Source organism: Mustela putorius, unplaced genomic scaffold (assembly GCF_011764305.1).
Source record: "Mustela putorius furo isolate JIRA1106 unplaced genomic scaffold, ASM1176430v1.1 tig00000487_pilon_pilon_pilon, whole genome shotgun sequence".
In the NCBI taxonomy this organism is placed as follows: Eukaryota; Metazoa; Chordata; class Mammalia; order Carnivora; family Mustelidae; genus Mustela; species Mustela putorius.
This window is the reverse complement of record NW_025421399.1, coordinates 6,849,312-6,865,066: the sequence shown is the minus strand read 5'-3', so window position 1 is coordinate 6,865,066 and position 15,755 is coordinate 6,849,312. Positions and strand designations below refer to the sequence as shown.

General features: G+C 44.5%; 1 protein-coding gene across 3 annotated transcripts; it reads right to left on the bottom strand.

Annotated features, from left to right (window-relative positions):
- Positions 1-246: 246 nt before the first annotated feature.
- MILR1 (mast cell immunoglobulin like receptor 1) lies at positions 247-15,474 on the bottom strand. Of its 3 annotated transcripts, XR_001178887.2 has the most exons (10): positions 15,346-15,473; positions 15,209-15,250; positions 12,394-12,669; positions 6,705-6,992; positions 4,952-5,062; positions 2,876-2,965; positions 2,267-2,323; positions 2,071-2,139; positions 987-1,200; positions 247-900 (listed from the first exon to the last, which is right to left on the bottom strand). XR_001178887.2 is itself a non-coding variant. In XM_004749142.3 (9 exons), the coding sequence occupies exons 1-9, from the start codon at positions 15,461-15,463 to the stop codon at positions 1,148-1,150; spliced, it is 1,104 nt and encodes a 367-aa protein (XP_004749199.2). In that variant the 5' UTR covers positions 15,464-15,473; the 3' UTR covers positions 247-1,147. The 3 variants fall into 3 exon arrangements, 2 of the variants coding, with proteins under 2 accessions (XP_004749199.2, XP_012909989.1); XM_004749142.3 differs by having other exon boundaries at positions 247-1,200; XM_013054535.2 differs by lacking the exon at positions 2,071-2,139 and having other exon boundaries at positions 247-1,200; positions 15,346-15,474.
- Between the last annotated feature and the right edge of the window lie 281 nt (positions 15,475-15,755).

The following is a 15,755-nucleotide window of genomic DNA, read 5'->3' as shown; positions in this document are numbered from 1 at the left end:
AGAAAGAAAGAAAGAAAGAAAGAGGAAGAAATAAAGATAGAAGACGTACTGGGTGGCTCAGTCGGTTGGGCATCTGACTCATGGTTTGCGCTCAGGTCAATCTTGGGGTGCTGGAATCAAGCCCTGTGTCAGGCTCCATGCTCAGCATGGAGTCTTCTTGTCCCTCTCCCTCTTCCTCTACTTCTTCCTGCTCTCTCTCTCTCAAATAAATAAAATCTTAAAAAAAAAGAACAACAACAAAAAAAGGGTCTTTGTAGATATAATTCAGGATCTTGAGATGAGGTCATCCTGGGGGGTCCTAAATCCAATGATCAATGTCCTTATATGAGAAAGGCAAAGGAAGAGAAGGCCATATGAAGACAGAGGCAGAAACTAGAGAGATCTTGCCACAAACCAAAGAACACCAGGAAAGAAACTGTAAGAGACAAGCAAAGATTCTCCCCTACAGTCTTCAGAGGGAGCACAGCTCTGCTGACATCTTGATTTTGGATTTCTGGCCTCCAGAACTATGAGAAAATAGATCTATGTTGTCTTAAGCCACCAATTTGTGGTGATTTGTTAAGACAGTCCAAGCAATCCATTTTCCTATCTCCCACAGAACAGTATTCTCTCTACAGAACACTGATGGGAAATGCAGCACATAAAGGCACACCTCTGACATTGGCTAAATCTTGAGGATTGAGAACATCCATGAAAATCAATATAAATATTTTTGCAGGCTTCCAGAATCTGAGAGCAAATTGAAACAACAGTAGATAATAAATGGGTACTTGGTGAATAATCTTGCTTTCTCCTCACAGTAACCACAGGGACTCTTTTCTTCAGACACATTTTCAAGGTCACCACTTTTTGTTTTAGGCTTTAGACGTTTTTTTTTTCTTCTGAACCTTTGGTCCATGCCTAAAAATGGCAGAAGCATTTTAAAAAACTGTCACCAGTCAGGATCCCACCTGAGAAAACTTGTCTGATGACAAGATTGAACGTACCCAAATAGGCCAAAGGAATAGTGTTCAATCATGAAAAACAGTAATTCACTTTAGGCCGCCAGGGAGATATTTTTACGTATTGATCACATTTGCATTTTCTTCATGTAAATCAGCTTTATAAAAAGGAAATTACTCTGAGATGTAGCTTGTATCTTTAAATTTCAGAAGATGAGTTCAGAATAGATATATCCAGTTTTACAATCATTACGGGCTTCTGAAATGTAAAAGAGAAAATAATTCAGTAAAATTTGGATATATATCCATAGAAACTCTAAAAACCAACCCCCCCTCCAAAAAAACCTCATTTTAGTAGCTGGGTAGTCTGAAAAAACCACGTATTAACTTTTTTTTTTTTCGTAGACTATATAAGAATAATTTATTCTTTTTTTTTTTGAAAGATCATTTTTTTAAAAGATTTTATTTATTTATTTGACAGAGAGAGAGATCACAAATAGGCAGAGAGACAGACAGAGAGAGAGATGAGGAGAAGCAGGCTCCCTGCTGAGCAGAGAGCCCTATACGGGACTCGATCCCAGGCCCCTGGGATCATGACCCGAGCCGAAGGTAGAGGCTTAACCCACTGAGCCACCCAGGCGCCCCGAAAGATCATTTTTTTAAAAGATTTTTATTTATTAGAGCAAGCAAGAGAGAGCATGATCAGTGGGGAGAGGCTGAGGGGGATGAAGAAGCAGACTCCCTGCTGAACAGGGAGCCCAATGCAGGACTTGATTCCAAGACTCTGGGATCATGACCTGAGCCAAAGGCAGACGCTTAACTGTAACTGGGGCACCCAGGCGCCCTAATAATTTATTCTCAAAAATGGTTTCGAAGTACCTCTGCTTCCTCCTCTCTGGACTTTTTTAATACAATAGTCTCAGTGTCACATCCTACCCCCCCCCCGCCCCCGCCATCTCCTGGTGAGATTTGTTAGGAGCTGTGGTGTTGGTTGTTCTTGGCTCCCTGGGGAGGGCATGTTGTCTCGATCTACCCCATCCTTAGGCTTCTAAAGCCCCAGAGTAGGGTGGCCTTACAGGGACCTTGGTCTGATTTTGATAGGATCCTTTTATCCCAAAGTGTGGCTCACCATGAACTCCTGGTGCCCCCTTCTGGAACACAGGGGTAGCATATTGTATCTCCTGGGAGTGTTGGGTTCCTAGGCAGACGACAAGCAACAGAATTACTGGGCCCATAATCTGAATCTCTGATCACTTGAGGGCAGTGGTTTAGCCAGTCCCCCTCCCTCTGGTATGCAGCCTCTGGACTTCACAGAGCACACTTACCATCTTGGGCTGTGGGGACACACTGCCTTGGTTCCAAGCCTGGCACAGATTCCTTACCTGTAAAATGGGAACAACATAAACTGGGAGTTAGTGGTGTTTGCCTAGGACAGGACAGGTAAATTGCTTGGCGCCATGCTGGGAACAGGGCCGGCCCTTAGTCAATATTGGCTGGGTTTGTTCTCATTGTTATCTAGGCCCTAAGTCTGTTTACCGTAAAGGAGCGAATGATGCCTGTCTTAAGAGGGCATACTAAGAGGCTCTGGAACACAGCATGATCATTTCAATGGACATTAAAAATCTCCAAGATATGTTGTTAAGTAAAAAAAAAAAATCAAGTTGTAGAATGGCGTATCTGTGACCTGCTACCCTTTGTGCAGATGCTAGTCTCCACACAGACGATCTGTGCCAGGATTTTAAAAAGCTGGTTGTTGCCCCTGTAACATGGGACTGGATATCAGGTGTGGGAGGAAGACATTGTATTCTGATTCCTTTTCTTCCTTTTCTTCTTTCTTACCCATGTGTCTGTACAACCTTAAAAAATAAATAAATAGACAAAAACCTGACACCAACCAACCATACCAATCAAAATACACAACCAAGTTCTCTTACCTGCTTGATTTTCACAGATATTTGCATATATTCCAACTTCCGTGGCCGTATTTCTATAGTCTCCAGGTGTCTTATCTCTCATAGCTTTTCCTACATAAATGGAATCGTTTATGTAGACTCATTAAATTAAACCGATTCAACCGCTTTTTTTCTCATTTCCTCTGCCAAGGAGCAGAATTCCCCCCAAAAATTCTGAAACAAAGAGTGCCCTGCTCGGATAGCCTGCCTGTTGTCCATTGAAGGAAAACCATGGACTCAGCAAGGAATCCATAGCACCCACTTCTCCAAACCAGAAGCCCTTCTGATTTATTTTTCTGGGTCTGGGAGGAACATCCTTTATTTATCAGATTACACTTGAGGTGGCCAGAGACACATTTTCTTTCCTTCACTGAAAAGAACAGTCTGTAAAAAGCTTTGTAATATCTGCAAAGGACAGTAAATTACCCAGCTGAGTTCTATTCAGCCCTGGCCAGTAATCAAGAATACTAATTCTACTTTTACAAGACTTTTTGTAGGGAGGGAAGACAGGTTTTTTGTTTTTGTTTTTTTTAAATGTGTAAGATATATACATTTTGACATCTCTTTTCCAGTCTTGTGTCAACTGAGTTCCTGACTTCTCTGAATGATAACTCTTTAGAGGAGGCCCCAGGGGAAGCACAGGAAGTTCAAGAGTATCCCTTGGTTCTCTCCCTAGCTATGACAGTATCTGCCCATTCTACAGGTCAGAACGCTGAGGCTCAGGCACGTGAAGGAGGCTGGTGCTGAGACACACTGTTGTGTACACATATCTTGATATTCCTCTACACTTGCATGCCAAGTGAAAAGGCCATTTTGAAATCTTAAGTAGAGGTGATCTTAAGAGTTGAAGAGCGAAGAGCAGTGGCTAAGTAAGGCCTGATGCAGCCCTGAGGGTAGGCAGAGGGCAGTGGCGCTCTTGTTGGCCTTCCTTGACTGAGCTTCCTTGGAGGGACAGAGCCAGCCAGCACACTGACAAGTATAAGGCAAGGCTTTAGCCTTTACGGAGCTGGCACTCAGCACCCACCACCTCGTTTGCAGGGCCGGGTGCACAGCGAAGATTTAGGGCCTCTTGTTAGAAAATTATGAAGATCTGTGCACCCATGTTTGTGACAGCAGTATTTGCTGTAGCCAAAAGGTGGAAGCCAGCCAAGGGCGTATTGCCAGATGAGCGGATAAACTTAGTGTATATCCGCATATGTATCTATGGGTCTGTCTGTAGCAGAAGACCCTTCAGCTCTAGAAATGGAGGAGATTCTGACACATGCCCAACGTGGATGAATCTCGAGGACATTCTGCTGAGGGAGATGAGCCAGTCACAGAAGGGGAGATACCGTAGGAGTCCATCATTAAGGTCCCCCGAGTAGCCAAATTCATAGAGACAGAAGGAAGAGTAGAGGTTGGCAGGGGCTAGGGGGTGGCGGGACTGATGGGGGAGGAGTTTCAGTTTTGCAAGATAAGAAAAGGTCCGTGCGTGGGTGGTGATGGCAGTTGCACAGCAACGCTACACCCAATGTCATCGAGCTGTATACATGACAGGGGTCAAGAGGGCGAATTATATTGGTATGTGTATTTTACAAATTAAAAAATAATTTTAAAGAGAGTAAAAAAATAAAAAAAAGTATTCAGATTTGGAAGACAGTGACAACAGAGCACAAAACCCAGGGTAGGGCTCTTCTCAGTGCGGGGGCCTTGTGTGACCGCACAGGTCACATACCTCCAAGCCATCAAAACAAGAAGGGTTTCACTAGAGAAATGAGAACAAGCCTAGGTTGTTAGAAAATTATGAAGATCTGTGCACGCATGTTCGTGACAGCAGTATTTGCTGTAGCCAAAAGGTGGAAGCCAGCCAAGAGCGTATTGTCAGATGAGCGGCAATACGAGTGTCCTTTCATAAGCCATGCAGGAAATTGGCTTCATTTACCTTCGCCTTTGCATCTTTTCCTTCTCTCTTCGTTTCCCTCATCTCCCATTTTGTATTTCCCTTTCCCTTCCTCTTCTTCACCTTCTCTTTTGCTTTCTGTACCCAACTCCCATAGCAAACAAAGCTAAAGAACTTACTTGCTTTGTACTTTGGTAGTATCCGAAATGCCAGAATTGAGATGATTACAATTAGCACCAGCAATAACCCTGGAAGCAGTACCTGCAGGCAGAAAGGACAGCTGTCTCCACCTGGAAGAAGACAGCATTCACTGGTCACCACCCAGCTTTCTTTTCCAATGACATTGAACTGTTGGAATGTTCTGGAAAAGGCAGTCACCACTGTCTCCCAAGCTAACTAAGGTACGGTGCACCCCAGTCCCCAGACTGCTATGGACACCTGCCACTCTTGAGAGTTAAGTTGTTAGTGAAGTTCTGGAAGTCACGACCAAGCACATCTTCCACACGGGGTCATACAAGGAAGAGAAAAACAGGATAGCATTTAACAGATGGATTCCTGGCAGCATTGTTAGGATCATAAGGCTCAGAAGAGCCTGGTCATTTATTGGGCAAAGCCCTTAGTCACAATGGCATGATTTATGTCCCCTAAACAGCTACCATTCATTATTAACCACACCCCAGACACTGTGTTAAGCCCTTTGCATGCATTGCCTTATTTATCTCATTGTTATCACTCCCACTTTACAAATGAGTCAAGTAAGGCTCAGAGGGCTTAAATGACTTTCCTGTGGTCACACAGCTAGTAAATGGAAGGGCTGTGACTGTAGGCAAAAGCCTGATTCTGGGGCCTGAGCCCTACAGGCTGCCTCATTTGTTAGAACTTACTGACCACCGGGGTGTGGGCTCTGTTCTGAAGATGAGGCTGGGTGAGGTGTTCACAGCCCAGCATGCTTTACTGCCTTAGCTAACCTCTTTTTCATTCTATCCTTCTCTTACCTCAACGAGTGTCCTTTCGTAAAGACCTGGAAAGGCAGGTTTGAATCTCGAATTCTCAAACTCCTTAGAGTTCTGCACCAGAACATGGCAGCATGGAGAAAGCCAGCCCCAGTCCCAGCCCCAGCTCTACCCACCTTTCCACTCAGGCTCTGACCCGCACCCTAAGGGGTCTTGTGTGCACACAGACCCTCCAGCCTGCGTGTACAAACGTTGTCCATGCCCCCACAAACAGCCCCCTTCATTCGGGGCTGGGGATGCTCAGTTCCTTTCTGTGGGACAGCCTTGGGAGGATGAGCCGAGAATGAGATTTGTGTAAGCCCTGGAAGGTGGGTTCTGACCTGATTGGGTAGGGAATTTGGGTCCAGGTGCCCAGGATATGGTTTAGGAAAGTGGGGATATAGGCTCCAGGTGGGGACATTCTCATGTTTCCCCCTGAACTCCTCAGCCAATGGAAAGATGCATAGTCCCCAAGCACTAGAACAGTGCCCTCCAAAACAGCATCAGGACAGGAGCCCCTCTCACCCCCAGGGGGGTCCTGGAGGTCTACACTCACCAACCCTTGACAGAGGGCAGTTAACAGCCAAGCAGGTGGGCGCAGGTGTTAGAGGTCAATAGAAAAGCAAGGGAGAATCAAAACCCAGCAGCTCTGAGATGCAGATTCTGATGTGATTGCTTAGAACTGGGCAGTGGAAGATCAAGGCAGGAACAAGGGTCAAGTTAGGAAGTCTCCCTACAAGGTCGCTTCCTGACTTAGCTTCTAGGCTTGTCTTCTTCCTTTTATTGGCAGAAATAAACCCCATCAGGGTTTGTGTGGAACCTCCCAAAGGAAAGGCATTTGGATGCAGACGGCCAACGTGGGAAGTAGGTGGGCAGAGGAGAAGCTGTAGTTTCTGGAAGCAAATCCAAAGCCTGTGGTAAAAGCTCAAGTAGCCCTTACCTGGTGCAGGATTGATGGAGACTGGTTGACTGTATCTTTCGTGGTCAGGCAACTCGTTTTTAGCTTTGCACTTATATTCTTCCCTTTCTCCAGCATTGTTCTTGGTTATGTTGAATTCAGCAGGCTCTCTTACATGCTTGGATATAGGTGGTGATATGGCAACATCTTTCTCAAAGAAAGTATAACTGATGGGCAAAGAGCCATTGAATGAGATACAACGCAGTATTAAATGTTGGTCTGTTTCTGTGTTAACGACACGAATGTTCAACACTGGTGTGATCACTGGGTCTAGAAAAATGAATGTTTGTGTTAATGTGATAAGCAGATTGGATTCACTCACTCAGTCCACAAACATAGATCAAACCCCTACTCTGTTCCCAACCGTGGACACAAAGATGAATGAGACCTGTCTTGAGACATCAAGAAGCTGGCAGCCTATTAAGAAAGACCGATGGTGTGTGGTTAGCTCCACTCAGTGCGGCACAAGCCGGGTGCTGAGAATGCCAGAGGGTGGAGGGTGTCTCTCTGCTTTGAGGAATCAGAGCACAAACTTGCCTTTCATCAGAAGCACGCTCTGGTCATTATTGAGAATGAGTATAATTTTATCAAAGATCTAGTTCAAAGTGTAAAGTTCGGAGGTGATTTTATTCCTAATCTTTATAAGACTACTGTGGTTTTTTTTTTAATCAAAGAAATCTAAAAATATCATCTTTTCTAACTATATTTTAATTTATAGAATTCAGCTATACAATTATCTTCTACTTCCTCCCACAAACAGGAAGTAACCCTGATAAATAGATTCAAGGGAATTTTTCAACAGGAAGTACGTGGGTCTGCTAGATTCTGTCAGGGGGCCTTAGTGGCTCAGTTGGTTATGCATCTGTCTTCCGCTCAGGTCCTGATCCCGGGGTCCTGGGACTGAGCCCTTTGTGGGCTTTCTGCTCAGTGGAGAGACTGCTTCTCCCTCTCCCTCTGCCCCCCCCCCCCGCTCATCCTCACCCTTTCACTCACTCACTCTCAAATAAAAAAGAACTGATTCATTAATAAAGCAGAATTACAGGAAAGGAAGGAAAATTGTTGAGTATCCCTCATGTGCCAGGCTTTCTATTCATATTACCTCATTTCACAATAGCACTACACAATAGTACTACACAATAGTACTACACAATAGTACTACAAGGAAGATAGTTTCATGCCCATTCCACAGAAGAGCAAACTGTGATTCAGAGAGGTTAAGAAGCTTGCCCAGGGTCCCTCAACTCCTAAACAGTGGATCCAGTTGGCTTGGACCAACTCCCCAGCAGATTTTTTCTTTAAACAGTATCAGTTTAAACAGAAACAGTGAAATACAGGGATCAAAGTGTGAGTACAATCATAGAAAATAGTTAAGAGTCTCCTTACTCCACCCTCCCACCCCTGAGCAGGAATCCTTGGGGAAACATCCTTCACAGAGCAGCACCCGGAACAGTGGCCTCCAAGAACGACTTTGGGAATAATAATCGTCTCGGAAAGTAACCTGGGGAATAGCACCAACAGGATATTCTTCCAATGGAACTCTACCCTGTAATTTTCGGGAAGGGGCAGGTGAATCATTCACGAGGAGGCAGAGATCCAAACAAGACCAAGGATTGGTATCTCAAGCGATTGGGAAAATGTACACTTCCCTGAGAGTCTGTATAAAGACTGGTAAAGGGCATCACAGCATCACAGTGATCAGAGTAAGGGAGTACCTACTTGTCACTAAACCAGCTATATTTTTATAAATGTCAAAGATCCCTTTTAAGACTCATTCAGCTGCCACCTTTCCCGTAAGACCTTTCCTAAATCCTCCAAACTGATGCGCTTCCTCTTCTGCCTCCCATCCTCATTATATGATCCATCGGGATGTCTCATGGTCCCCTCAAATAGAACCTGTTTGAAACTGAACACTAGCTACTCTATTAATAATTGAATAACCACTAGGTAGATAAACATATACTAAAACGCCATTGTTCAAGAAATGTTTTTATTTATATTTTCATTCATCCATCCAGCCATCCACCCAACCACTCACTTATTTTATCATGGTAAGAAGAGTTAACATGAGATCTGTTTTCTTAAAATTTTAAGTGCTCAATACAGTATTATTAACTGTAAGCACAATGTTGTAATGCAACATCTGGAGAACTTACACATCTGGCATACCCAAAACTTTATATCCATTAAACAAGTTTCCATTTTCCCCAGCTCCCCATTCCTCCAATTTTCCCCATCTCAATAAATGCACCATTCCTCATCAGCTGATCACATTAGATATCTGGAAATCATTCTTGATTCCTTCCTCACCTTCATGAACTTTGAATCCAAATCTGATCATCTAACAAGTCCTGCTCTTTCTTCCTCCAAAATACATCTTGAATCCACCCACCTCTGTCCATCCTCACCATTGTCTCTTAGATGACTGCAAAAACCTCCCAACCATCCCCAACTTTTACTCTTGCCCCACCTCATCTAGAATGGAATAACTTTGAAGAGGATGATTGGGTCATAGGCCCAGCCTAACTTGGCCCCTTCCCTCTCCAGTCTCATTTGGGAACACAGTCCCCTAATCTGACCTTCAGCCATACCAGCCTCCTGTTAGATCCTTCCCAACCAGCCAAGTTGGGAAGTTGGAGCCCAACTCCAACTTCCCAAGTTGGAGCCCTCACACAGGCTATTGACCCTTGACTAGTGACCCTCTTTCCCTGTCTCCTCACGTAGCTAATTCCTTCTCATTCTTCAGGGCTCTACTTAAATGTCGTCCCCTTTGAAAAGCTTTCCCTAACTACCCTAAGCAGAATGCCCCACCATCCCCTGCTTCTTCTGTCCTTCACTGCGCCAGTTTGTTTTTCCTTCATAACAATCAACAAAGTTTGTGATTATTAATTTGTCTGGGTACTTGGGTTTTGTGCCTCCCCGACTAGACTGTAAGGTCTGCCAGGGCAGAAACAAATGTAGAGCCAGGACTTGGCCCATTTGGGATGTCATTAATATTTGATGAGTGAACCAGCGATCAATGAATTTGAATCCCTGCTGGGCTGGGGACAAGAACATGTCTTAGGCATCACTGAAAATCCAGCAACGCCCAACAATTACTTGTACAGGCTAAGCACTCGGTAGATACCTACTAATCTGTTCTAAGAGAAGAGGAAACAGTTTTATAATCTGTCAAAACCGTTCCACAGGACAGGGGAGCTGCTGTAACAAGTTGCAGGAAACGTGTGCATCTACTTGGAAGGCAGGATGTGGGGAGATTTTATACACCTCTATGGGACAGAAGCTCAGCAAATGAAGACTTGGGTTTTTTTAATCATTAATTAATGGCTTTAGCCATTGAGTTCATCAGTCATCTACAACGAAGCCTATTCCTTGCAGGAGTGCAGGCCCCTCTTATTCAAACAGAGGAAACCTACACCAGTGATGGGTCTTGCCATCCTTTCTCACATTGAACCTCAGTGATTTGAAGGGCATTCAGATGCTTTCCCTGCCAATGAGTGCCTTCTCTCTTCACCCCATTCTGCCCACAGTAGACTGCGACTCTCACCCAGAGTTAAAGCCAATGTTAGGATTGTACTGCTTATCTTCTCAACTCATATTTGAAGGATTGAGGACTGGAGATATATCAAAGGTGTGGCCAAAGGAAGGTCTCAGGTTGCATAGGGAGCTCGTGGTACACAGGTCCCCCAGTGCTCACCGCATTGCTCTTTCTGCAATACCATGCTGCCCCGTCCAGCCCGGGGCAGCCTACACTGACCATCAGAGAATATTATCAGCTGGGGGATAGTCGGACACTTAACTGACTGAGCCCCACGCAGGCACCCCGACTATCACTGATCTTTTTTAAAGATTTTATTTATTTATTTGAGAGATCGAGAGAGTGAGCACAAGCAGGGGGCAGAGGGAGAAGCAGGCTCCCCGTGGAGCAGGGAGTCTGACATGGGGCTCGATCCCGGGACCCTGGGATTATGACCTGAGCCAAACGCAGGCGCTTAACTAACTGAGCCACCTAGGTTCCCCTATCAATGATGGTTAAGATGGTTATAACCTAAAAAGCTAAGAACCATTGAGCTAGAGCAGTGGTGCCCAATAGAACTTTCTGTAATGATGGAAATATTCTATGTCGACATTGTCTAAAACAGCAGCTACTGGCCGGCTGTGGCTATTGAATACTTGAAATGTGACTACTAAGACTAAGGAACTGAAGTTTTTATTTCATTTAATTTTAATTAATTTGGATTTAAATGTAAATCACCCCATGTGGGTAGTGGCTACTATGCTAGAGAACACAGACCTAGGGATCAGTCAAAGATTTGATCAGTAAGTCAGAGTTTCTGTGTTTAAAAGCCTCCAGGTACAGTGCACACATATTAGCTGGAAACCCTCTCTTCCTCTCCTAGGAATCCACTATCAAGGTCGCCTTTAAAAATGAGACCATTAATGCTAGGTTGTGAGAGGTTTAGGGTGGGAAGATGGGAGAGAAAAATATAGCCGTAATAAGATGTGGTTAGGCAAGATGAGTGCTGGTTGACGGGGCACCTGGTAGGTGGTCCCTGCAGAAGGGAGAAGGTGGGAAAGTTCTGGCACTTTGAAGACCCTTGCCGCAGTGTCCACTACTGATTCTAAGACTCCTTGAATCTCCAGAGGAAAAAGTAATTTTCGCCTACATGATGGGAATCCTAGAGTAAAGGATCTAGAAAAGATCTCAACAATTTCCCAAATGGTTCGTGCAAAACTTTTTGTCTAAGGCAATCAGGCTACTCTTACCGGAAATGGAGAGAGAAGTCTTTGGAAGAGGAATGCGGGGCTGCCGAGATGTTGTTCCTCAAGTGCCAGCCACTGTGTTTGGCCCCTCTACCTGCTACCCTGCACCCAGCTGAATACGACTTATCTCTGGAAGCCGGGAAGGCACAAGCTGAGCTGTTGGTCATGATCCTTTCTCCTTAAACAGGAGTACTTGGTTCAGTCAACAACCCCAGCCACGGGGGGCTCCACGAGGATCCTGCCTTGATTTGTTAGACCTAAGCATGATCAGCAAATATCTATCTCAATTTCAAACCCCCTCCCAGGACCTCACTGGTTGGAGCTCTGTTTGAAATCAGGCCCCTCTTCTTCTGGTATTATGTTTTTAAACCTGACAGAGAGGGGGGGGTGGGGAACTTATCCAGGAGGGAAAATTGGAATGGACATTTAATATTTCATATTAAGTCTGGCAATGATGACTCTATGTATTATTATTTAAATAAATCTTCTATTAATCATTTTTTGAAAAGTCTTTAGAGGAGAAAGTAAAATGGACTTATTAAGAATAAAGAACTCAGGGCGCCTGGGTGGCTCAGTGGGTTAAAGCCTCTGCCTTCGGCTCAGGTCATGATCCCAGGGTCCTGGGATGGAGCCCTAAATCGGGCTCTCTGCTCAGCAGGGGGCCTGCCCTCCCCACCCCCTGCCCACCCGCCTCTCTCTCTGCCTGCCTCTCTGTCTACTTGTGATCTCTGTCAAATAAATAAATAAAATCTTTAAAAATTTAAAAAAAAAAAGAGAGAGAATAAAGATCTCAGTGACATCCTCTTCAGGCTCCTGAGTGAGTATTTGCAGGGGAGCAGAGAACCCACTGTAGGAGAGGAAAGAGTCCCACAAATCACAGGGACCCCCCAGGAACAAGTGCTGTACTTACCCACAAATGTGAAGTTGAACTCACGACTGTATTTGACCATTGAACAGTTAGAAACTTGGGCTTTGCATTTGTAAGGGCCCAGCTCATGGGCTTCTGAGATGCTCAGGTTAAAAATCATGGGTTCACCTTTTCCAGTATGGGTTCTCAGGTGTTTTTCACGCCGAAACAAAAAATAGGTGATCTGTAGTGACTCGTTCTGGTTGGAACAGGTGAGGGATACATTTTGACCCCTCGTGACCACTTTCGTTTCCGAGTCCAAACTTGGAGAATGGAATTCTGGAAAACAGAGTAACACAAGAAAAAGCCTTTGTGAATGTCCCTTAATAACTGAATGGTAATCTGGCCACTGCTTGTGGGTCAAGGTTGTAGAGACACTGGTTCCTGGAAAACTTACTTGCTGCATAGCCAGGTCAACCTGAGTATGAGGAAGCGTCCACACCTACAGAAGCTCCTTCCAGTGATGCACGGGGGGCCTTGACAAGCTCTCTGATGCTTGCCACCTCTTCTGCCCCTGAGAGCTTGAAGGGACATTCTGATTTTTTTCCCCCTATTTCAAATTAATTTCAAGTTAATTGACACACAGTGTAATGTTAGTTTCAGATGTACAATTTAGTGAAGTGCACTCTTAACGCTGGCTATGCTGACTTAGAGATAGTGATTGATGGCTTGTATCTCTAAAAGATGAGGCTTTTTTGGTTAACATAACAGTACCATTATCACACCTGAAAATTAATGTTTTTAAAATGTCATCAAACGGGGCACCTGGGTGGCTCAGTCAGTGAAGCATCTGCCTTCAGTTCAGGTCATGATCCTGGGGTCTTGGGATCAAGCTCCACATTGAGCTCCCTGATGTGCAGGGAGTCTGCTTCTCCCTCTCCCTCTGCTGCTCCCCCTGCACTGCTCTCTCTCTCTCTCTCATATAAATAAATGAAATCTTTAAAAATAAAATAAAATGTCATCAAACATCTAATTAGTGTTCAAATTTCCCTAGCTTTCTGTTGCTGTTGTTTTTGGATACAAAATGGCCCATTGTAGTTAGTTGATATGTTTCTTCTGTCTTCTATTTATTTGTTTATTTTTAAAGATTTTATTTATTTGACAAAAAGAGATACAGCGAGAGAGGGGACACAAGCAGGGGGAGTGGGAGACAGAGAAGTAGACTTCTTGCCAAGCAGGGAGCCCGATTCAGGGCTCCATCCCAGGACCCTGGGATCAGGACCTGAGCTGAAGGCAGGCACTTAACCAACTGAGACACCCAGATGCCGTCTAGGATTTTATCCTCTAGAGATGCTCTCAACCTTTCATGCATCCGAAAGTGTTTCCTGCAAGGACATTTCTAGTAGTGTTGTTTACATTACAAAGAAAAAAATGGAACAGTCAGTAAAGGGGATGGTTACATGAACCACGGCTGAGCTGTATTAGGAAACACCATGCAGTTGTTATAAAAAGGGAACAGAGTCTGCATCTACTGCTTACAAGGATGTCTGTGATTACTGTTATCTTAAAAAAAAAAAAAAAAAGGACAAGTTATGGAAGAGTTTGTTTACTCTAGAACCGACTAGAGAACGGCTGATGATAGCTCATGGAAGTGGAAGAGAACTGGAGGGCATAACAGCACTTTCCTATTCCATATAGTAACAGTGGTAGAGATCCTTCATTATATCCTGGTATTTGGGTCAAACAAAAACTGACAAGTGCTTTTCCTCTGTGAAAAAGTTTAGATGATCTTATGTCTGTTTATGGGCTTAGGCTGGGTCGGTTAACTGGATAAATTGGACTTCGGGGCGCCTGGGTGGCTCAGTGGGTTAAAGCCTCTGCCTTCGGCTCAGGTCATGATCCCAGGGTCCTCGGATCGAGCCCCACATCGGGCTCTCCGCTCAGCAGGGGGCCTGCTCCCCCCAACCCGCCCCCCCACCCACCTCTCTTTCTGCCTGCCTCTCTGCCTCCTTGTGATCTCTGTCTGTCAAATAAATAAATAAAATCTTTTTTAAAAATTGTACTTCGGACTTCATAGAAAAGGCATTTTTCCCTCCCCAAATAACCTGGCCTAGCATTTATTGACAGTTCACCACAGGATACGCCAGGCGCTCTGCTGAGGGACATGGTTTGTCTCACTGAGTCCTCATAAGTCCCCCACCCCTGTAGGTGCTTTTATTATATTACAGAGGAAAGAGATTAAGTGTCAAGAGACTAAGTGGTATTTCTTCATGTACCCAAGCTGCCTGCTGGTAAACAGAAGAACCAGGGTTACGACCATGACCCTAGCAGGTCTAGCTCTATGATAATAAACTACCTCCCAATATATATTTTTATTTTGTTGCTTAAATTGTTTTATAATCATTATGTAAATGATTTTCTACATTAAAAAAAATAAATAAATAAAAGGCAACAGGAACACCTGAATGGCTCAGTCAGTTAAGCTCAGGTCAGGAGCTTGGGGTCCTGGAATGGAGCCTGGCGGCTGGCTCTGCACTCAGCGGGGCAAGGTGTCTCTCCCTCTCTTCCTGCCCCGCTCCCTGTTCATATATACTTTCTCTCTAAAATAAATAAATCTTTAAAAAAATTTTCATTGTACAAAGAATCTCAATATTTTTTCTCTAAGTCTCAGGAACGAGGCTTCAAGTCCTGGCCTCACATGGCTTCATCTTAAAACTGTAGACTTTATAAACTGTAAACCAAAGACTTGACTCTTTGGTCGCTCCTCTAAAGGCATAGAAAGACTTGATCCTGAACGGTGGCGCTGAAAGCTGACCATCCGCAGCGTGTCGGTGCAAAAGGCTTTGGTAAAAGAGAGAAGGAAGTAAATGAAACTTACTGTTTGTTCTTCTGGTGTCACAATCCAGGGAAGCTTTTCGTACTGAAAGAGAGAAAAGGAATGTGAGAAAACCCTTTTTCCACGTCATGTTTTGGCTTGGAGACTCTGCAAGCTTCAGGATGGCGAATGAGCCTTACATGTCAAAGAAAAAATGCCCCAAAAGAACAGTTTGTTCAGATGTCTCCACATTCTCTCAGAAGAAATCAGAAAGGAGGGCAAAGAAGATGTGTTGCTCATATGGGAACTCTGAGTCATTCAGGGACTTCCTCCTTTTTTTGACCAAGTTAGAGAAATTGGAGTTGCTGGGGGCGAGCTCGAGAGAATAGGACTGATGGGTGTGACTGTGTGTTTCCCCCGATGAGTTCTTGTACAAAGAGAGTGATGTGTCAGGTCACCCTAACTCTGGCTGCCTGGGAAGCTGGACAATGGGATGGAAAAGGGAAAAGATGATTATGATTTTGTCTTTGCAAAAACCCACCTGGTCTCTCTCTCTCTCTGGATTCAGCCTACCGCAAAAGGATTTGATGGAGGTTTGGTTTAGTCTTGG